This window comes from Chiloscyllium punctatum, chromosome 5, assembly GCF_047496795.1.
Source record: "Chiloscyllium punctatum isolate Juve2018m chromosome 5, sChiPun1.3, whole genome shotgun sequence".
In the NCBI taxonomy this organism is placed as follows: Eukaryota; Metazoa; Chordata; class Chondrichthyes; order Orectolobiformes; family Hemiscylliidae; genus Chiloscyllium; species Chiloscyllium punctatum.
In genome coordinates this window covers 4,491,359-4,515,052 of record NC_092743.1, presented here as the reverse complement: position 1 = coordinate 4,515,052, position 23,694 = coordinate 4,491,359, and the positions used below count along the sequence as shown (strand labels likewise).

At 44.7% G+C, this 23,694-nt stretch overlaps 1 protein-coding gene across 1 annotated transcript; it reads left to right on the top strand.

Moving 5' to 3' along the window:
* The first annotated feature begins 8,637 nt into the window (after positions 1-8,637).
* LOC140476839 (actin, non-muscle 6.2-like) lies at positions 8,638-13,853 on the top strand. The gene is made up of 3 exons (XM_072569654.1): positions 8,638-8,742; positions 8,998-9,140; positions 12,492-13,853. Exons 2-3 carry the CDS (start codon positions 9,015-9,017, stop codon positions 13,494-13,496), a joined length of 1,131 nt encoding a protein of 376 aa, XP_072425755.1. The 5' UTR covers positions 8,638-8,742; positions 8,998-9,014; the 3' UTR covers positions 13,497-13,853.
* Positions 13,854-23,694: the final 9,841 nt, after the last annotated feature.

Sequence of the window (23,694 nt, the reverse complement as noted above, 5' to 3'; positions counted from 1 at the left end):
TCGGAGGCTGAGAGGTTTACAAAATTATGAGGGGCGTGGATAGGGTAAATAGACAAAGTCTTTTCCCTGGAATTGGGGAGTCCAGAACTAGAGGGCATAGGTTTAGAGTGAGAGGGGAAAGATATAGAAGAGACCTAAGGAGCAACTTTTTCACACAGAGGGTGGTACATGTGTGGAATGAGCTGCCAGAGAATGTGGTGGAGGCTGGTACAATTACAACATTTAAGAGACAGTTGGATGGGTATATGAATAGGAAGGGTTTGGAGGGATATGGGCCAGGTGCTGGCAGGTGGGACTAGATTGGGTTGGGATATCTGTCGGCATGGACGGGTTGGACCGAAGGGTCTGTTTCCATGGCGTACATCTCTATGATTCTGTGACTCTATAAGTGAGCAGAATTACAACATTTAAAATATATTTCGACAGGTACATGGATAGGAAAGGTTTAGAGGGATATGGGCTAACCACAGACATTTGGGATTAATTCAGATTAGGAAACAGGTTCGGTACGGATAAATTGGGCTGAAGGGTCTGTTTCCATGCTGTATGACTCTATGACCCAGTAGAGGTGGTGTACAGTAGGGAGTGCCTTAACATTGATTCCAGACTCCATGAATTCTCATGGCATCAGGTTAAACATGGACAATGAAATCTCCTGCTAAGTACTATGTATTGTCCTCGCTCGGCTGATGAATTAGTAATCCTTTATGTTGAAAAACACTTAGAGGAAGCCCTGGGGGTGGCAAAGGCATAGAGTCTGGGTGAGAGATTTCACTTTCCACCACTAAGAGTGGCTGGATAACAGCACTACCGACTGACCTGGTCGGGTCTTAAAGGACGTAGCTGCTGGACTGGGTCTGCAGCAGGTGGTGAGGGAACCAACAAAAGGGAAAAATGTACTTGACCTCATCCTTACCAATCTGCCATGTGCAGATGCATCTGTCCATGAATGTATCAGTAAGAGTGTCCACCACACAGTCCTTGTGGAGCCGAAGTCCCTCTTCACACTGAGAATATCCTCCACTGTGTTGTGTGGCACTATCACTGTGCTAAATAGGTCAGACTTTGAACATATCTAACAATTCAAAACTGGCCATCCATGAAAAGCTGTGGGTCACCAAAAGCAGCAGAACTGTACTCCAGCACAATCTGTAACCTTTTACCATCAAGCCAGGGGATCAAACCTGATTCAGTGGAGAGTGCAGGAGGACATGCCAGGAGCAGCACCAGTCATAATTAAAAATTAGATATCAATCTCGGTAACTGCTCCTTTCCCTCTCCAAGGCTATGCTAAATGTGAGGCAGTTGTGGTCACTGTCCCAAAGTGTTCTCCCAGTGGGAGATCTAACACCTGTCCTGGCTCGTTGCAGAGCACCAAATCCAAAATGGCCTCTCCCCTCGTTGGCCTGTCTACATACTGAATAAGGAAACCCTCCTGAACTCACCTGACAAAAACGGCTCCATCCAAACCATCTGCACTAAGGAGGTTCCAGTCGATGTTGGGAAAGTTGAAATCACCCATAACAACAATCCTGCTACATCTGCATTTTTCCAAAATCTACCAGCCTATGAGATCTTCAATCCCCCTACTGATATTAGGGGGTCTGTAGAAAACCCCAAATGCGGTGGCTGTTCCCTTGCTGTTCCTAACTTCCATTCAAACTGACTCAGTAGACAAACCTTCCTCAACAAACTTTGTTTCTTTAGCTGTGATGCACTCTCTGATTAGCAATGCTACACCCCTCCTCTTTTCCAACCTTACTGTTCTTTTCAAATGTTCTAAACCCTGGAACATCAAGCAACCAAACTTGCCCCTGTGAAACCCCCATCTCCGTTATGGCCACAACATTGTAGCCCCAAGTACTGATCCATGCTCGAAGTTCGTCACTCTTATTTCGGACACTCCTTGCATTAAAGCAGACACACTTTAACCGATCCCTTTGTTTCATCGCGTGAGAAACCTTCCTGATAGATTCAATACATCCCCAACTGACCCCCTCTCAGACATGTGGCTCTGATTCCCACCCTCCTGCCAAACTAGTTTAAAACCTCCCGAATCCCACGTGCAGATCTCCCACCCAGGACATTTGTGCCCCTCCAGTTCTGGTGTAACCCATCCTTCATGTACAGGTCCCACCTTCCCCAGAAGGTATCCCAATGGTCTAGGTATCTGAAGCCCTCCCTCCTGCACCAGCCTTGCAGCCACATGTTAAGCTGCATTCGCTGCCTGTTCCTCACCTCACTATCTCGTGGCACCGGTAGCAAACCTGAGATCACTACTCTACTCGTCCTGCTCTTCAGCTTCCAACCTAACTCTCTGTAGTCACTTTTCAGATCCTCAATCCCTTTCCTGACTATGTCATTGGTGCCAATATGTACCATGATTTTTGGCTGCTCACCCTCCCCCTTCAGATCTTGTAAACTCGATCAGCGACATCCCGGACCCTGGCACTGGGGAGGCAACAAACCTTCCGGGAGTCCCGTTCCTGACCACAAAATCTCCTGTCAATCCGTCTAACTATTGAGTCCCCTACCACTAGTGCTTTTCTATTCTTCTCCCTTCCCTTCTGAGCCACAGGGCCAGGCTTAGTGCCCGAGACCTGACAACTATGGCTTTCCCCTGGTAGGCTGTCCCCACCAGCAGTATCCAAAACGGTATACTTATTGCTGAGGGGAACGGCCACAGGGGATCCCTGCTCTGACCGTCAGTTCCCTTTCCTCCCCCTGACAGTTACCCAGCTGTCCTTATCCTGTGTCTAGGGAGTGACCACCTCCCTGTACATCCTCTCAATTTCCCCCTCAGCCTCTCGGATGATCCGTAGTTCATCCAGCTCCAGCTCCAGTTCCCTAACTCGGTTTTCGAGGAGCTGGAGTTGGGTGCACTTCCCGCAGATGTAGTCAGCAGAGACATGGGAAGTGTCTCTCCTCTGCCACATTCTGCAGGAGGAACATGCAACTGCCCTAACATCTACATCCCGCTACTCTGAAAGCCCGCACAGGATTAAACAAGGGAAGGGAACGAAAAAGAAACCTGAAAACTTACCGAGTTAACAGACTCTTAGTAAGGTTAGAGGAGGAGGGTGGGAGGGAGGCCCTACGGTGTAGGGTCTCGGATTTAGAGCTCACCCACTTAAACACTTCCCAGAATTCCTTCATTCCTCCCTCATATCTCTCAGCAAATGGAGGCTCCAACGCCTGTGGTAAGTCTCACATTTAGCATAGCCTTGGAGAGGGAAAGGAGCAGTTACCGAGGGAAAATATTTAATTGGGGAAAAGGAAATTATGACGCTATCATACAGGAGTTGCAAAGTACAGACTGGGAGCAATTGTTCCACAGAAAGGGCACAGCAGACATGTACAGACTATTTAAGGAGCAGTTGTTGCGAGTGATGCACGAATTTGTTCCTCTGAGACTGGTAAGAAGGGGTAAGATTAAGGAACCTTGGATGATGAGAACAGAGGAATGTCTCGTCAAAAGCAGCTTACATAAGGTAGAGGTAGCAAGGATCTAGCACAGCTTTAGAGGATTACAGGTTTGCTAGAAAGGAGCTCAGAAATGGACTGAGGAGAGCCAGGAGGGGGCACGAAAAAGGCTTGGCAAGAAGGACTAGGGAGAACCCAAAGGCATTTTACTCATACGTGAGGAATAATAGAATGATCAGGGAGAAGGTAGGGCCAATCAGGGATAGAGTAGGGAACTTATGTATGGAGTCTGAGCAGATAGGGAAGCCCTAAGTGAGTTTTTTGCTTTGTTTTTCACCAAGGAAAGGGAACTTGTTGTAAATGAAAACAGAGGAGCTGGGATACAGTCTTGACCAGATCAAGATTGATGAAGTTGATGTGCTGGAACCTTTGGAAAACATTAAGATTGATAAGTTCCCAGGGCCAGACCAGATTTATCCGAGGCTGCTCCGGGAAGTGAGAAAGGAGGTTGAGAAGCCGCTGGTGAGGATATTTGCCTCCTCACTCTCCACAGGAGACGTACCAGAGGATTGGAAGGAGGTGAATGTTGTTCCACTTTTCAAGAAGGGTAATAGGGAAATCCCTGACAAATCCCTGAAATCCCAGTCAGTCTTACGTCTGTAGTCAGCAAGGGTTTGGAAAGAATTCTGAGGGATAGGATTTATGACTATTTGGCAAAGCATAGTGTGATTAAAGGCAGTCAGCATGGCTTTGTGAGGGGCAAGTCATGTCTCACAAATCTTATTGGGTTATTTGAGGAGGTGACAAGACAGGTCAACAAAGGTCGAGCAGTAGATATGGTGTATATGGATTTCAGCAAGGCATTTGATAAGGTAGACTCATTCATATAGTCAGGAGGTATGGGATACAGGGAGATTAGGCTGTCTGGATTCAGAATTCTGATGACAGAAGGCAGGAGAGTGGTTGTAGATGGAAGTATTCTGCCTGGAGGTCAGTGTTGAGTGGGGTCCCGCAGGGCTCTGTTCTTGGGCCTCTGTTCTTTGCAGTTTTTATAAATGACTTGGATGAGGAGATTGAGGGGTGGGTTAGTAAATTTGCAGATGAGACTGAGGTTGAAGGTGTCATTGATAGTATCGAGGGCTACTGAAGGCTGCAGCGTGACATTGACAGGATACAGAACTGGGCTGAGAAATGGCAGATGGAGTTCAACCTGGATAAATGTGAAGTGATGCATTTTGGAAGGTTGGACTCGAATGCTGAATATAGGATTAAAGACAGGATCCTTGGCAGTGTGGAGGAACAGAGGGATCTGGGTCTGCATGGTGTTTTGGCTTTCATTAACGGAGGGATCGAGTTTAATAGCTGCGAGGTTTTGCTGCAGCTCTACAAGTCCCTGGTGAGACCACACTTGGAATATTGTGTCCAGTTCTGGTCGCCCTACTATAGGAAAGATACAGAGGCTTTGGAGAGGGTGAAAAGAAGGTTTACCAGGATGCTGCTTGGACTGGAGGGCTTGCCTTATGAAGAAAGATTGACTAAGTTCGGACTTTTCTCTCTGGAGAGAAGGGGGAAGAGAGAAGACCTGATCGAGATGTACAAAATAATGAGAGGAATAGATAGAATCAATAGCCAGAGACTTTTCTCCAGGGCAGGATTGACTGGTATGAGAAGTCATCGTTTGAAGATACTAGGAGGAAGGCATAAAGGAGACGTCAGAGGTAGGTTCTTTACGCAGAGAGTTGTGAATGTATGGAATGCGTTGCCAGCTGTGGTGGTGGAAGCAGAGTCATTGGGGACATTTAAGCAACTGCTGGACATGCACATGGATAGCAGTGAGTTGAGGGGTGTGTAGGTTAAGTTACTATATTTGGCACAACATCGTGGGCTGTACTTTTCTATGTTCTAACCTGGTGAAGCTATAAAACAGGGTTGATTGTATATCAAACGGCAAAAGCATCAAGTGATAACTCGAGTTAAGCAATCCCACAAATAATGAATCATATCTAAACTCTGCAGTCCTGTCACATCCAGTCATGAACGGTGGTGGACAATTAAACAATTCACTGGAGGAGGAGGAGGCTCCATAAATATTAACATCTTCAATGATGAAAGAGCTCAGCACATCAGTGCAAAAGCTAAGTATTTGCAGCAATCTTCAGCTGGAAGTGACAAGTGACTGATCCATCTCTCCCTCCACCAGAGGTCTCCATCATCACAGCTTCCAGTCTTCAGCTAATTCATGTAATGTCAAGGAATGGTAAGAGCCATTGGACTTTTTTTATTCATTGGCATCTTGGAGAGGCCAGAATTTCTCGGCCATCCCTAATTGCCTGGAGGGCAGTTAAGAATCAACCACATTGCTGGGACCTGAAAACATTGCAGCAATAGTCCTGCTGACTTGTGGTCCAGAACTTGCTGCACTCCTAGTAAACCTGTTCCAGTACAGCTACAACACTGGCATCAACCTGATAATGTGGAAATTGGGAAAACGTGAGAACTGCAGATGCTGGAGAGTCAGAGTTGAAACGTTTGGTGCTAGAAAAGCAGGTCAGGCCGCATCCAAGGAGCAGGAGAATCGACGTTTTGGGTTTAATCCCTTCATCAGGAATGTCACAAATCTCTATACAAAAAGCACGATTGTAAGACACAGAATTTATAGCAAAAGTTTACAGTGTGATGTAACTGAAATTATACATTGAAAAAAACCTGGATTGTTTGTTAAGTCTCTTATCTGTTAAAATGACCATGTTAGTTTCAGTTCTTTCTCTGTCAGCCCATTCCATACACATACCACCCTCTGTGTGAAAAGATTGCCCTGTAATTCTCTTTTATATCTTTCCCCTCTCACCCTAAACCTATGCCCTCTAGTTCTGGACTCCCCGACCCCAGGGAAAAGACTTTGTCTATTTACCCTATCCATGCCCCTCATAACTTTGTAAACCTCTATAAGGTCACCCCTCAGCCTCTGACGCTCCAGGGAAAACAGCCACAGCCTGTTCAGCCTCTCCTTGTAGCTCAAATTCTCCAACCCTGGCAACATCCTTGTAAATCTTTTCTGAACCCTTTCAAGTTTCACAACATCTTTCCGATAGGAAGGAGACCAGAATTGCATGCAATATTCCAACAGTGGCCTAACCAATGTCCTGTACAGCTGCAACATGACCTCCCAACTCCTGTACTCAATACTCTGACCAATAAAGGAAAGCATACCAAACGCCTTCTTCACTATCCTATCTACCTGCGACTCCACTTTCAAGGAGCTACGAACTTGCACTCCAAGGTCTCTTTGTTCAGCAATGCTCCCTAGGACCTTACCATTAAGTGCATAAATCCTGCTAAGATTTGCTTTCCCAAAATGCAGCACCTCGCATTTATCTGAATTAAACTCTATCTGCCACTTCTGTAATCTTCGCTGTCCACTACATCTCCAATTTTGGTGTCATCTGAAAATTTACTAACTGTACCTCTTATGCTCGCATCCAAATCATTTATGCAAATAACAAAAAGTAGAGGGCCCAGCACCGATCCTTGTGGCACTCCACTGGTCACAGGCCTCCAGTCTGAAAAACAACCCTCCACCACCACCCTCTGTCTTCTACCTTTGAGCCAGTTCTGTATCCAAATGGCCAGTTCTCCCTGTGTTCCGTGAGATCTAACCTTGCTAACCAGTCTCCCATGGGGAATCTTGTCAAACGTCTTACTGAAGTCCATATAGATCACATCTACTGCTCTGCCCTCATCAATCCTCTTTGTTACTTCCTCAAAAAACTCAATCAAGTTTGTAAGACATGATTTCCCACGCACAAAGCCATGTTGACAATCCCTAATCAGTCCTTGCCTTTCCAAATACATGTACACCCAGTACCTCAGGATTCCATTCAACAACTTGCCCACCACCGAGGTGAACACCTGAGATACAGTCAATGGTGAGCAGGGTCCCTGGCTCTGTGCACAAAGTCTCTCTGTTGCTGTTTTTCAATGTTAGTTGCTGGTGAGCCCTACAATGTCAGTCTTTTTTTCCTGAATGTGCTGCAAGTATATGGGAGCTATGGCAGACAGCAATGTCCTTGGATGCAGCTGGTGCTTGTTGATTGTGCCCTAAGTTGCTGTTTAAATGGTATCCTTCAGAACGAGTGGCAAGCTGAATTCAGCCGCCAACCATTCCGAAATCTAGGTCGAGTTTTCTTGATGTCTTGCTTGTTTGGTAATATAGGAAGCTGAATATTAATGAAGTGAGCTGGGCTGTTAACAGGGCGTTTCATTAGCAAAAATCTTCCTTAAAAGGTTACTCATTGCTGCCTAGTGAGAAACTCACCACGCTTCTTGTGAAAAGCATAAAAGATGAAGCAAGATACTAACAATGTTCCTCAGACTGTTACAAGGTTATGTTTCCACACTCCTGCATGAACTGTTGAGTCAAGTACCTCCATATAAGAACATGACAGGAGCAGTGGGCCATTTTGCCCTTCCAGCCTGATCAGCTATTCCATAAGATCATGGCTGATCTGATACGACATTAATCCCAAAACATTCATTACTCTAAAATCTGACTGATGTCGCCTTGTCAATGACGTAGTATCCGCTGCCCAGGAAGGGTCGACTTATGGTCCTCAAAAACAAGCAATTTCTCCTCATCTCTGTCTTAAATGGGAGATGTCTCATTTTGAAACCATGTCCCTTAGGTCTAGAACCCTACACGAGTATGAAACACTTTCAGGGAGAAGGATAGAAAGTGAAGGGGGAAAGGGAGGAGAAAGACAGAGACTCATGCAGTTAAATTGACTTCTTGAATACTTTTATTGTGAGGTGATAAATGCTTATCGAGCAAGGTATTGAAATTACCGGGGTAGGAGAGAATGTGTGCTTGAGGTTACAGTCAAATCAACCGTGATCGTAATAAATGAAGAAGCAAGCTCAAGGTGCTGATTGGCCTACTCCTGTTTTGTATGTTCATGTCAGCAGCAGCCTCAATGTAAATATGAATATTAAAAACAACTAACAAAGTGAACGATTCTTCAAAGAAATTTAAGGTGTAAAAGGTGAGTTAATGAGATTCTTAGCTCTGATTCAGGCACTTTTTTTCCCTCGACCTTCAATTACTGTTAGTGATACCCATCCTCCCTTAATTAGCTATTCTTCACTCCACCCCACTCCAGTTCTCAATTGGTTGCAGTGGCACGCCTCCGCCTTCTTCAGCTTCAGTGATTGGTTGTTCTAAGACGGGCTATGAAGGGGACCAACACCAATAAAGGCAGAAGTGGTAGTATCCTGATGTAGTATTCTTCCTGGTTAGACAATTCTGCTGTTCTCTGTGAGCTAGTAAGTGGGGTTTGGAAATTAAGGAGTATGAGGAAGTAGAATTTGTGCTCTAACTAAATTGGTTGGAATAAGTTCTGTTTCAACTTTAAATATTGTGATGTTTGTTGTGACTTTAGTTTGTGTTGAATATAATGTTTTTGTAACCCTTATTTCAATTCAAAGGGCTGGTTCTGGCATGTTGGCTGATGTTGTTGTGATTATTCTTAATACATTTTAGATCAATTTTTAATGATTTAGAAAATGTTTTTCCTCTAGCCTGCAGATTCTAAACCATGGCCGAAGATGATGTTGCAGCTCTGGTGGTCGACAATGGGTCTGGAATGTGTAAGGCTGGCTTTGCAGGTGATGATGCTCCCAGGGCTGTGTTTCCCTCCATTGTGGGACGCCCCCGTCACCAGGTGAGCTCTGATTTTAACAAAAAGATCTTTTGTTCTTCTCTAGTGTTATGTGGGGAACTTGATCTCTTGTGTAAACATAACATGTCTCTAGTTTTGTAGTCTGTGTCTCCTCTTTTTTTAACTGCAGTATGTTCTAGTAGCAGTTTGTAGTTGATATTTCTAATTAACATCAAAGCAGACTGAAATCATTTGAAGACCTGAAACCTGAGCTGTTGCCTAGTTGTGTTGGACTGGGGTGAACAAAGTTTTAAAAATCCCGCAACACCAGGTTAGTCCAACAGGTTTATTTGGAAGCACTAGTCTTGAGTGCTGCTCCTTCCACAGGTAGTGTGGAGAATAAGATTGTAAGTTTAGTGTGATGTAACAAATCATATTGCAAAAGACCTGGATTGCTTAAGTCTCACCTCTTAAAATGAACATGTTGGTTTCAGTTATTTCTTATGTAAATTACAGAACTTTTTAAAATTACATTTTTCAAGTGAACTTTAACAGTTAGTGTAATGTCTGCCAAATAATGCATTGAAGGTGAGGTGCCCTGTGTGACACTGTCATGCTGTAATGTTCAGAATGGTTCTAATCTTTACAGAATACTGCATGCATTCATGCAGTTTTTGAGCAAAATAAATGTAATTTCTGCAGGTACAAACCCACCCTATGGGTGGGGTGTGTGTAAAGGGGTATAACTCGGTGGAAGTGAATGAGAGGGGGTCTATTTTTTTTAGTGTCCCTAAATCTGGGTTTTTTAAGATTGTGGTACAGACAGCCTCACACCTTAAATGCATTATCTGGGCTGACATGATGCCAATTTTAAAGTTTACTTGAATATAACTTTAAAGTTTCTTTCTTTACACATGAGAAAACTGAAGCCAACATGCTGAGAGAATTGGCAAACAATCCAGGTCTCTTTCAATATAGAATTTCAGTTACATTACTGTAAGACATAATTTATAGCAAAAGTTTACAATGTTATACTCTATAACTAACTGATGAAGGAGCAGTGCTCCAAAAGCTAGTGCTTCCAAGTAGTCCTGCTGGACTAAAACCTGGTATTTTTGGTGTTTTTTTTTTAGCCCAGCATATGCTGAGGATCGAGGTGGAATGGGTCAGATTATGTGGCCATTCCTTTCCTGATTCCTCAATCCTGCTGAGAAGAAAGATTGGCTGTCTGTCCCTCCCACAGAATTCCTCTTCCTCTTTTGAAGCTGTGCATTTCCTTAATGTCCTGGTGTCTCTCCCAGTGGAATCTGGAGGCGGCTGTTCAGCTGTTGTCTATTTGTGTAGCCTCATCCACTTTACTGTCAGTGTTCTACAATCCTCATTCAGCAACCAGTTTTGAAATTCCTAACTGACCTCACTTTCTTGGGTGTGTACCCTTGACTCTCCGGTATTGTGCAACATGTTTCCTAATGTTACATCTGAAAACTTTGCAGTTACATGAGCCACTCTTGGGCATCTATCCCTGAGAAGGAAACAACTTATCCAGACTCCAAATAGATTTGGTCGTGTTTTTTTTTTTTGGCCTTTCATTTTTTTTGGTGTTGGCTACACTGAGCTGAGACCTTGTGCATAGGTTTAAAGTGCAATGTTTGGACTCAGTTTAACTGAGATCCAGGTAGTGATGCTAAAGTCAACATTTGTTGCTCATTGAAGGTATTGCTCACTCTCATTTCTATGGTCTCTTGGGTGTGTGGAGGCAGCCACGGTTGCTGTCTGGAAAGGGCTCCAGGGTTTGACTTGTGGCAGAACAGTATTCCAAATCAGGATGGTGTGAATTGGAGTGGAGTTTCCTGGCAGTGATGTCATCTGCCCTTGTCCTCCATGTGGTAGTGGTCATGGTTCAGAAGGTGCTGCCAAGGGGACTTGACCCATTACCACAAGGCAACTTGTGGATGGTACACCCCATCATGACTGCATTAGTGTGAATGGTGAAAGTCCAAGCTTACAGACGGTTTACAAGAATACTAACTTGTGTCACCATGGAGAATGCACTATTTAAATATTTGATCACTCACTGCAGTTTGGTTTTAACTATAACTTCACTAAAGGAACTGTTCTGAAGAATGAAGCAGAATTGTTCAAACAACTGCTGTTCACAGGTTTGCTTGCCAAGACAGGGGCTGGATGCTAACAGAACTCCCAATACAGACAACTGAGCTGAAGGTCTATTTTAAATTGGGTTTTCTACAATTATTTAGTATTCTTGGATTATTCAGCAAATGCTATCCAACACTCATGGTACTGCAATTGGATATTGGAATCTTCAGTGTAACCTAATTAAAGTCAGTACCTTTATCTCCTGTAAACTACCTATTTGATACCAAACACTAGTGTGTGGGTACATGGTTAATGGGCCTGATATTAACCCAGCCCTGAAATTCACCTATGACATCACTGTAATATGCAAAAAATGGTCTTGGTTTGACAGCAGCATTGGTGGTGAGTGTGACTTGTAATATTACTCCATAAACTAACTTCAATTGTTTGTGAAATGAGCTTTCTTACCTAATCCTGAAAATAACCTCTTTCTCAGAATGAAAGAAGTAGCCTAGATCCTCTTCATGAGAGCCACTATCTTGCAGGATATCTTGTTCCTTATGCCAGAGTCTTCATAATTTTATGGAAGGTAGGCTTCAATGGTTGGCCAGCACTTCCTACCCTGTGAGCTGGCTAATTAGATTAGATTACTTAGTGTGGAAACAGGTCCTTTGGCCCAACAAGTCCACACCAACCTGCCAAAGCGCAACCCACCCAAACCATTCCTCTACATTTTACCTTCACCTAACACTACGGGCAATTTAGGATGGCCAATCCACCTAACCTGCACTTTTTTCTCTTTGGACTGTGGGAGGAAACCAGAGCACCTGGAGGAAACCCACCCAGGCACTGGGAGAATGTGCAAACTCCAATCAGTTGCCTGAGGTGGGCATTGAACTCTGGTCTCTGGTGCTGTGAGGCAACCGTGCTAATGACTGTGCCACCATGCTGCCCAGGTAGACCCAAAATGATGGGGAGGGTATGCCAAACCTAGTTCCATCTGAAAGGACCAGTGCATTAGACAAACCACACTGAATCCTGTCTTTGACCCTGGAGCAGTATATTTCCATCTAGAAGTTACCTCTTATGGTACAGTTTTGACACCACCTTGTGACTACAGTAGTTTGAGGCAATTCACTAGTATTTTTAACAAAGTGAAATCCAGGGGAAATGTTGACCCAGTGATTGTGTCCCAGCAATGGCTTTTAAAAAGACTACTATGGAATGACAACTGAAATAGCCTGAATCGGAGTTTTGTTTTTCTTGAAAGGATTAATCAGTGCTTGAGTTATTCTTATCTTTATCTTCTTGTTCCAGGGGGTGATGGTTGGAATGGGTCAGAAAGACAGTTATGTTGGAGATGAAGCCCAGAGCAAGAGGGGTATTCTGACCCTGAAGTACCCGATTGAACATGGTATTGTGACCAACTGGGATGACATGGAGAAGATCTGGCACCACACCTTCTACAACGAATTGCGAGTGGCCCCAGAGGAACATCCTGTTCTCCTCACAGAGGCACCCCTCAACCCCAAAGCCAACAGGGAGAAGATGACCCAGATCATGTTTGAGACCTTCAACACACCAGCCATGTATGTTGCCATTCAAGCCGTGCTGTCCTTGTACGCCTCCGGGCGTACGACTGGCATTGTGCTAGATTCTGGTGACGGCGTGTCCCACACCGTGCCCATCTACGAAGGGTACGCCTTGCCTCATGCCATCCTGAGATTGGACTTGGCTGGCCGGGATCTCACTGATTACCTGATGAAGATCCTGACCGAACGTGGGTATTCCTTCACGACCACAGCCGAGAGGGAGATTGTGCGTGACATCAAGGAGAAACTTGCTTACGTGGCCCTGGACTTTGAATCTGAGATGCAGACAGCCGGCACCTCCTCAGCCTTGGAAAAAAGTTACGAGCTGCCTGATGGTCAGGTCATCACCATCGGCAACGAGCGCTTCAGGTGCCCAGAAACCTTGTTCCAGCCCTCCTTCATTGGTATGGAGGGTGTTGGGATTCACGAGACCACTTTTAACAGTATAATGAGATGTGATGTAGATATCAGGAAGGATCTGTATGCTAACATTGTCCTGTCTGGTGGAACCACCATGTTCCCAGGTATTGCTGATCGGATGCAGAAGGAAATCACAGCCTTGGCTCCGAGCACAATGAAGATTAAGATCATAGCTCCCCCAGAGAGGAAGTATTCAGTATGGATCGGAGGTTCCATCTTGGCTTCTCTCTCCACCTTCCAGCAAATGTGGATCAGTAAGCAGGAGTATGATGAGTCTGGGCCATCCATTGTCCATCGCAAGTGCTTCTAACGTTTAGGGCTGTAGCTGTTGAAAGTGACAAAACCCTGGAGAATAATGTTTTGTTTATCTCTGATCTGCCTTTGCTCAGGCTGATCTAATACATTCTGCCCTGTTCCTCCTGCTTCCTCTTCCACTTCCTCTTTAGTCATGTGCAGTTTGAATATCTCCTTTTTTGGGCAATGGAGACCATACCATTATGATCTGAGATGGGCTCTAATTGCCAGTGAAGAATAAGTTTGTTTTTTTTCAAAAAGCAGCATTACTGTCCTTTAATTCATGAACTGATGGGTAATGTCTGTGACACTGAAGGTTTACATAGTGGTGAATGTTACTTTATCATGTGAAAATAAATCACTTTGTCAACAACTTTTTTTTCTGGATAATCATTCTTTTGAGAACAGGAAACCTGAATTCAGTGAGTTTTTCCAGTCAGGTTGAGAATTTTACTCTGTTTCAAGTTTATAGTTTTCCTAATGGCAACAACTTTCATTTTAAGATAGCAGATGTTGTAACTTATTAAAATTCATTATAGCAGTTATTATAATGGGACTGATTAGAGGACATCTTATTTAGCAAGATGTTGCCTGAAGGAGCACATTCAGCATTGTGTAGCTTCAGTTGGCTGAAGCTCTTTTCATAACAGGAACAGCATTTATCTACCGTACTCCACTTTCTACGGTCTCTAAGTGGTGTCTTAATCAGACACCTCTGTTTTCATGTAGCAGTTTGCTGCCCCATGTCAGTGACTGCATTTTGTTCACTAGTACACTCGAGAGTATCTGCTCACAAAAGCTGCAGTCTTTATTCTTGCTCCTGTTTTGAGGTCAGAGGGAATTTTTTTACATGAAATCTTATTAATTTAATATTTTATTTATGTAAACAACACTTGATGCCTCCACTTGTTGGAGATTTCTCCAACTAGAGCACATTATGTCCTCTCTGTAGATTCCTTGCCATCTACATATGCATTTAAAACACAACTGTAAACGCTGAAGCTGTAGCTGGCATCAAAGCACTTGAAGGGGATTGTTTTTCTTTAAAACCAGGTCCATGATGAGGCTCCCTCTCAGCCAAGGCGTAGGCAGATCAGACCTAATTTTGTCAAATATTGGGTCAGGTTAAAGGACCTGAATGGCCTCCTTTGATTCTTCACAACAAACGTGTACTTAATTTTTTTTTTCTTTGAAGAAAAGGACACTGCAAGGTTTTCATCTTGTATTTACCAGGACAACTAAGAAATAGTGATAAGGGGAGAATTGTTTTGTGCAGGAGAATAGTGACTGGATGACAAGTACTGACCTCCAGTGGAAACATGACTATGGAGACTGTGTAATGACAACATCTCTACTAACTTGTTCACACTATTATTAACTGCTTTCTCCTTTTTAAACTTGCAATAGTGAATTGTTTGGATTTTTGACAAACAAAAGCAGGACTGAAGATCTAAGAGCAAAATTTTATGCAGCGACAGTGACAAATCAGCTCATCACTAATCACAATGAAGGGTCTAACCTGGCTTCACACTTGCAGCAATACTGTGGAGAGGAAAAGATTTAAAATTTGGCAGATAATGTGCCATACCTTAAAAAGGCCTTCAATCTACATTTGCATAGCTGTATCAATAGGAGAATAGATTTGAAGATATGGCAGACTTGTCAGTTTGGGACAAGGTGAGAGAGGGAGTTACGCCTCCCCAGGGAAAGGAGTCGATGTTTTGTGGTAGTGGGGGCTAGTCCAGATGAAGAACCTTACACCTAAACCAACATCCCTGCTGGCTTGAGCTGATTACGTGAGAAGTAATTCTTGTTGCTCAGAGAATGGTCTCTCTCTCTCTCTCTCTCTCTCTCTCTCTCTCTCTCTCTCTCTCTCTCTCTCTCTCTCTCTCTCTCTCTCTCTCTCTCTCTCTCTCTCTCTCTCTCTCTCTCTCTCTCTCTTTCCCCCCCCCCCCGCAGGTTAATTTGGATGAGGGAAAACTAATGCACTATAGCTAAGAATGTAGATAACAAAAATAAGTGGGAGGATGTAGGTGGAAGGATAGAGACCAGTAAGTAGGCAGAATACTTGACAGACTAAAATGTGAGGTTTGGCACCTTTAGCAGGAAGAATAAAGGTGCTGAATATTATTTAAATTGATAAAGAATGCAGAAAGCTATATAGCACAGAGGGATTTAGGAGTCCTCATCCTAAGAAACCAGAAGTAGGACATTCTCATTTTCAAACTCATTCAGTGTAATCATGGCTGACCGTTTAACTCCGTACCCTGTTTCTGCTTTCTCCCCACACCCTTTGATATATTCAACCCTCCGTCTCCATGTACAGCACATGGACTGCAGCAATTTTAAAAGGACAGTTTGTTGTCTTCTCAAGGGCAGCTCGGGACAGGTAATGAATGCTGACCCAGCCAGTGACATCTACATCCCACAAGTGAACCTTTTTTAAAAACAAAATTGATAATTCCTCAAACAGTGTGTTTTGGCCTCAACTGCTTTGTGTGGCATAGAATTCCACAGGCTCACCACTCTCTGGATGAAGCAATTTCACCTCATCTCTGTCCTTAGATACACAGGCTTTGGAGATATCCAGATCTTCTGTTTAGGGGCAACATGGTGGCTCAGTGGTTAGCGCTGCTGCCTCACAGCGCTAGGGATCAGAGTTCAATTCCAGCCTCCGGTGACTGTCTGTGTGGGTTTCCTCCGGATGCTCCAGTCTCCTCCCACAATCGAAAGGTGTGCAGGTTAGGTGAATTGGCCATGATAAATTGTCCATAGTGTTCAAGGGTGTGTAGGTTTGGTGCTTTTGTCAAGGGTGTGGACTTGTTGGGCTGAAGGGCCTGTTTCCACACTAGGGATTCTGATTCTACCTAAACCTGTCACCCATTTTCAAAGGATCTGTATCCCTTTGCTCCCTGCCCATTCATATGTCTGTCTTGATACATCTTAAGTAATGCTATTGTGCCCGCCTCTACCCATCCACTGGCAACATGTTCCAGGCACCCACCACCCTCTGCGTAAAGAACTTTCGATGCATATCTCCCTTAACGTTTTCCCCCCTCACCTTGAACTCATGACCAGTAATTAAGACCCCTACTCTGGGGAAAAAGCTTCTTCCTATCCACCCTGTCTATACCTCTCATGATTTTGTAGACCTCATTCGGGTTCTCCCCTCAACCTCTTTTTTTTTTTTAATGAAAATAATCCTAACCTACTTAACCTCTCTTCACAGCTGGCACCCTCCAAACAAGGCAACATCTTAGTGAACCTCCTCTGCATCCCCTCAAATGCATCCACATCCTTTTGGTAATGTGGCGATCAGAACTGTACTCAGTATTCCAAATGTGGCCAAACCAAAGTCTTATACAACTGTAACATGACCTGCCAACTCTTGTACTCAATACCCTGTCTGATGAAGGACAGCATGCTGTATGCCTTCTTGACCACTCTATTGACCTGTATTGTCACCTTCAGGGAACAATGGACCTGAACACCCAGATCTCTCTGTATATCAATTTTCCCCACGGCTTTTCCATTTACCTTATGGTTTGCTCTTGAATCAGATCTTTGAAAATACATCACCTCGCATTTGCCTGGATTGACCTCCATCTGCCATTTCTCTGCCCAACTCTCCAGTCTATCTATATTCTGCTGTATTCTGACAGACTCCTTCACTATCTGCTACTTCACCAGTCTTAGTGTCATCTGCATACTTGCTAATCAGACCACCTATACCTTCCTCCAGATCATTTATGTATATCACAAACAGTGGTCCCAGTACGGATCCCTGTGGAACACCACTGGTCATAGCTCTCGATTTTGAGAAACTCACTTCCGCTACTACTCTCTGTCTGTTGCTGCCCAGACAGTTCTTTATCCATCCAGCTCGTACACCCTGCACACCATGCAACTTCACTTTCTCCAGCCTACTATGGGGAACTTTATCAAACATCTTACTGAAGTCCATCTATATGACATCTATAGACCTTCCCTCATCAATTGACTTTGTCACTTCCTCAAAGAGTTCTATTAAGTTGAAATTCTATTAAGCTGCTCAAAACTATGTTGACGTTACTGACAAGGGGTAGGTTCTTCACTCGGCGAGTCGTAAGTTCATGGAATGCCCTGCCAGTAGCAGTGGTGGACGCTCCCTCTTTATGGGTATTGGATAGGTATATGGAGGATAGTGGGTTAGTGTAGGTTAGGTGGGCTTTGATCGGCGCAACATCGAGGGCCGAAGGGCCTGTACTGCGCTGTATTCTTCTATGATCTATGTTCTATGTTCTAAGCCCATTTTCTTCCCAATGTAAATAGATCCTATCCCTCAATATTTTCTCTAGCAGCTTTCCGAATATTAACATCAGGCTCACCGGACTACAATTAACTGGATTATCCCAGCTACCTTTCTTAAACAAGTGGTCAACAGGAGCAATTCTCCAGTCCTCTAGGACCTCACCTGTGTTCAGGGATGTTGCAAGGATATCTGTTAAGGCCCCAGCTGTCTCCTCTCTTCCTCAGTAACCTGGATAGATCCCATCCGGACCTAGGGACTAGTCCACCTTAGAATACCAATACTTCCCCTCTCCTTATGCCAACTTGACCTAGAGTAATCAAATATCTATCCCTAACCTCAACAATCATCATGTCCCTCTCCTCTGTGAATACTGATACAAAGTACTCGTTAAGAATCTCACCCATTCTCTCTGACTCCACGCATAACTTTCATCCTTTGAGTGGGCCAACCCTTTCTCTCGTTACCCTCTTGCTCCTTATATACGAATAAAAGGTTTTGGGATTTTCCTTAACCCTGTTTCTAAAGATATTTCATGATCCTTTTTAGCTCTCTTAATTCCTCATTTCAGATTGGTCCTACTTTCCTAATGTTCTTCTAAAGCTTCGTCTGTTTTCAGTGGCCTAGACCTTATGTACGTTTCCTTTATCCTCTGAGCTAGTCTCACAATTTCACCTGTCAACCATGGTTGCCTAATCTTGCCATTTCCATCCCACATTTTCAAAAGGGCATGTCTGTCCTGCATTCTAATAAGTCTCTCTTTAAAAGCCTCCCACATATTAAATGTGGATTTACCTTCAAACAGCTGCTCCAATCTACATTCCCCAGCTCCTGCTGAATGTTGGTATAGTTGGCCTTCCCCCAGTTTAGCTCTTCCTTTAGGACCACTCCCGTCCTTGTCCATGAATATTCTAAAACTTATTGTGATCATTTATTCCCAAAGTGATCCCCGACTGAAATTTCAACCACCTGGCTGGGCTCATTCCCCAAAACCAGGTCCAGTATAGCCCCTTCCCAAGTTGGACTATTTACATTCTGCTCTAGAAAACCCTCCTGGATGCTCTATCTCGACCTCTAACACTAAGTGAATCCCAGTCAATGTTGGGAAAATTAAAATCTCCTTTTCACACTACGCTGTTACTCCTACATCTTTCCATAATCTGTACCTCTGTCTCACTCTCGCTGTTGGGAGGCCTGTAGTACAGCCCCAACATTGTTTCCACACCCTTCCTATTTCTAAGCTTTGCCTGTATTGCCTCAGTGCTCGAGTCCTCCATAGTGCCCTCCTTCAGCACAGCGGTGATAGCCTCTCTGGCCAGTAATGCAACTCCTCCACCCCTTTTACCTCCCTCTCTATCCTGCCTGAAGCATCAATACCCTGGGATACTTAGTTGCCAATCGTTCCCTTCCCCCAACCAAGTCTCAGTAATAGCAATAACATCATACTCCCAGATACTAATCCAACCCCTATGTTCATCTGCCATACTGACTACACTTCTCACATTAAAACTAATACATCTCAGACCAGCTGTGCCTTTGCGTTCATCATCTGCTCCCTGCCTACTCTTCCCCTTAGTCACGCTGACTTCATGATCCAGTTCTTTACAGGCTTTAGTTACTGCCTCCTTACTGTCCACTAACCTCCTCATTTGGTTCCCATCCCCCTGCCACATTAGTTTAGACCCTCCCCAACAGCATTAGCAAAAGCACCCCCAAGGACATTGGTTCCAATCTGGCCCAAAGTTGTTTTTTATTAATTTGTGGGATTTCTGTGTCACTCACTGGCCAGCATTGATAGCCCATCCCTATTTGCCCTTGAGAAGGTGGTAGTAAGCTGCCTTCTTGAATCGCTGCAGTCCACTTGCTGTGGGTTGACCCACAATGCTGCTTGGGAGGGAATTCCAGGATTTTGACCCAGTGACACTGAAGGAATGGCGGCATATTTCCAAGTCAGGGTAGTGAGTGGCTTGGAGGGGATATTGCAGCTGGTGGTGTTCCCAAGTACCTACTGCCCTTGTCCATCAAGCTGGAAGTGGCTATGGGTTTGGAAGGTGCAGTATAAGGATCTTTGGTGAATTTCTGCAATGCATCTTATAGGTAGCACACACTGCTGCTACTGAGCATTGGTGGTGGAGGGATTAGTGCCAATCAAGTGGGTTGCTTTGTCCTGGACAGTGTCAAACTTCTTAAATGTTGTTGGACCTGCACCATCCAGGGCAAGTGGGGAGTATTCCATCACACTTCTGACTTGTGCCTTGTTGATAGATTTTGGGGTGTCAGGAGGTGCATTACTCGCTGCAGTGTACTTAGTCTCTGATCTGCTCTAGTAGCCACTATGTTTATGTGGTGAATCCAGTTGAGTTTCTGGTCAATGGTAACCCCAAGGATGTTGACAGTGGGGGATTCAGTGATGGTAATACTGTTGAATGTCAAGGGGTGATGGTTAGAGTGTCTCTCCTTGGTGATGGACACTGTCTGGCATTTGTGTGGTGTGAATGTTACTTGCCACTTGTTGGCCCAAGCCTTCAGTATCTGAGGAGTCGTGCAATCATCGGCTAACAATCCCCACGTCTGACCTTATGACACAGGGAAGGTCATTGATGCAACAGCTGAAGATTGTTGGGTCTGGGATACTACCCTGAGCGAATCCTGTAGCTGAGATGACTGACTCTCCACAACCACAACCATCTTCCTTTGTGAAAGGTATGACTCTAACCAGAGGAGTGCTTGCCCCCTGATACCCATTGATTCCAGGCGAAAGTAAGGACTGCAGATGCTGGAGGTTAGAGTCAAGAGTGTGGTGCTGGAAAAGCACAGCAGATCAGACAGCATCCAAGGAGCAGGAAAATCGATATTGCTGATGAAGGGCTTTTGGCCAAAACATTGATTTTCCTGCTCCTCAAATGCTTTCTGACCTGCTGTGCTTTCCCAGCACCACACTCTTGACCCATTGATTTCAGTTTTGCCAGTGCTCCTTAGAACAAAGAACAAAGAAAATGTACAGCCCAGGAATAGGCCCTTCAGCCCTCCAAGCCTGAGCCGATCCAAATCTACTGTCTAAACCTGTCGCCCAATTTAATCTACCGTGCCTGCTTCTACCACCTCTGCTGGCAAAACGTTCCAAACACCCACCACCCTCTGTGTGAAGTACTTGTCGCGTGTATCCCCCTTAAACTTTTCACCTCTCACCTTGAAAGTGTGACCTCTCGTTATTGAATCCTTCACCCTGGGAAAAAGCTCGTCTCTATCCACCCTGTCTATACCCTTCATGATTTTGTAAACCTCAATCAGGTCTCCCCTCAATCTCCTTTTTTCTAGTGAAAATAAACCTAACCTACTCAACCTCTCTTCATAGCTAGTACCTTCCATACCAGGCAACATCCTCGTAAACCTTCTCTGCATCCTCTCCAAAGCATCTACATCCTTTTGGTAACATGGCGACCAGAACTGTACACAGTAGTCTAAATGCGGCCGAACCAATGTCTTGTAAAATTTTAACATGATTTGTTAGCTCCTATACTAAATACCCCGTCCAATGAAGGCAAGCATATTTTCTTGACCACTCTAGCCAACTGTGAAGCAACCTTCAGGGTACAATGGACCTGAACTCCCAGATCTCTCTGCCCATCAACTTTTCCCAAGGCTCTTCCATTCATTGTATAATTTGCTCTAGAATTAAACTTGCCTAAATGTATCACCTCACGTTTGTCTGGATTGAACTCCATCTGCCACTTTTCCGCCCAACTCTCCAGGCTATCTATATCCTCCTGTATTCTCTGACAGTCCCTTATGCTTTCTTCTACTCCACCAATCTTCGTGTCATCTGCAAACTTGCTGATCATACCAACAGTTCCCTCTTCCAGATCATTTATGTACATCACAAACAACAGTGGCCCCAATACTGACCCCAGGGAACACCACTGGTCACCTTTCTCCATTTCGAGAAACTCCCTTCAACTACTACTCTCTGTTTCCTGTTGCTCAACCAGTTCTCTATCCACCTAGCTAGGACACCCTGCACACCATGTGACTTCACTTTCTCTATTTGTCTACAATGGGAACCTTATCAAACGCCTTACTAAATTCTATGTATACAACCTCAAAAGCCCTTCCTTCATCTATCAACTTGGTCACTTCCCCCAAGAACTCTATTAAGTTGGTAAGGCACGATCTCCCCCACACAAAACCATGTTGCCTATCACTGATAAGCCCATTCTTTTCTAAATATAAATAGATCCTGTCCTTCAGTACCCTCTCCAGCAACTTTCCCACCACTGACGTCAGGCTCACTGGTCTGTAGTTACCCGGAATATCCCTACTACCCTTCTTGTACAGGGGGACAACATGAGCAACCTTCCGGTCCTCCGGCACCTCACCTGTATTTAAAGATGCCACAAAGATACCTGCCAGGGCCCCAGCTAGTTCCTCTCTTGCTTCCCTCAGCAACCTGGGATAGATCCCATCCGGTCCTGGGGATTTGTCCACCTTGATAACCACTTGCCTACTTATGTCAACGTGATCCAAACTAATCAAACTTCTAACTCTAGTCTCAACATTCATCATGTTCCTTTCCTTGATGCCATACTCAGTCAAATGCAGCCTTGATGTCAAGTGCTGTCATTCTCACCTCACCTCTGAAATTTCGCTCTTTTGCCCATGTTTGAACCAAGGCTGTAATGAGGTCAGGAGCTGTGACCCTGGCGACACCCAAACTGGGCATCACTGAGCAGGTGCTGCTTGATAGCACTGTTGATGAGCCCTTCCATCACTTTACTGATGATTGAGAGTCGACTGATTGGGCAATAATTGGCTGGGTTAGATTTCTCCTGCTCTTTATGTACAGGACATACCTGGGCAATTTTCCACATTGTTGGGTAGATGCCAGTGTTGGAACTGTACTGGAACAGCTTGGCTAGCGGAGCGGCAAGTTCTAGAGCACACCTCCTCAGTACTATTGCCGGAATGTTCTCAGGGCCCAATGCCTTTGCAGTATCCAGTGTCTGCAGCCCTTCCTTGATATCACGTGGAATGAACTAATGAAGCCTGGTATCTGTGAAGCTGGGGATCATGGGAGGAGTCCAAGATGGATCATCCACTCAGCACTTCTGACTGAAGATTGCTGCAAATGTATCAGCCTTATCTTTGCCCTGATGTGCTGGGCTCCCCCATCATTGAGGATGGGGATATTTGTGAAGCCTCCTCCTCCAGTGAGTGAGTTAATTATCCACCACCATTCACCACTGGAAGTAGAAGGACTGTAGAGCTTAGATCTGATCTGTTGGTTGTGGGATCGCTCAGCTCTGTCTGTCACTTACTATTTATGCTATTTGGTAAATAGTCCTGTTTGGTAGCTTCACCAGGTTGACACCCCATTTTCAGGTATGCCTGGTACTGCTCCTGGCATGGTCTCCTACACTCTCAGTTGAACCAGGGTTGATCGCCTGGCTTGATGGTAATGGTTGAGTGGGGGATATACCGGACCGTGAGGTTATAGATTGTGCTGGAATACAGTTTAGATTAGATTACTTACAGTGTGGAACAGGCCCTTCGGCCCAACAAGTCCACACTGACCCTCTGAAGAGCAACCCACCCAGACCCATTCCTCTACATTTACCCCTTCACCTAACACTACGGGCAATTTAGCACGGCCAATTCACCTGACCTGCACATCTTTGTGACGGTGGGAGGAAACCGGAGCACCCGGGGAAACCCATGCAGACAGGAGGAGAAAGTGCAAACGCCACGCAGACAATTGTCTGAGGCGGGAATTGAACCCGGGTCTCTGGTGCTGTGAGGCCCGTGCTGCCCAACAGTTCTGCTGCTGTTGTTGGTCTACAGTGCATCATGGACGCCCAGTCTTGGCCTACTAGATTGGTTCAAAGTCTGTCCCATTTAGCATGGTGTTAATGCGACACAGTACGATGGA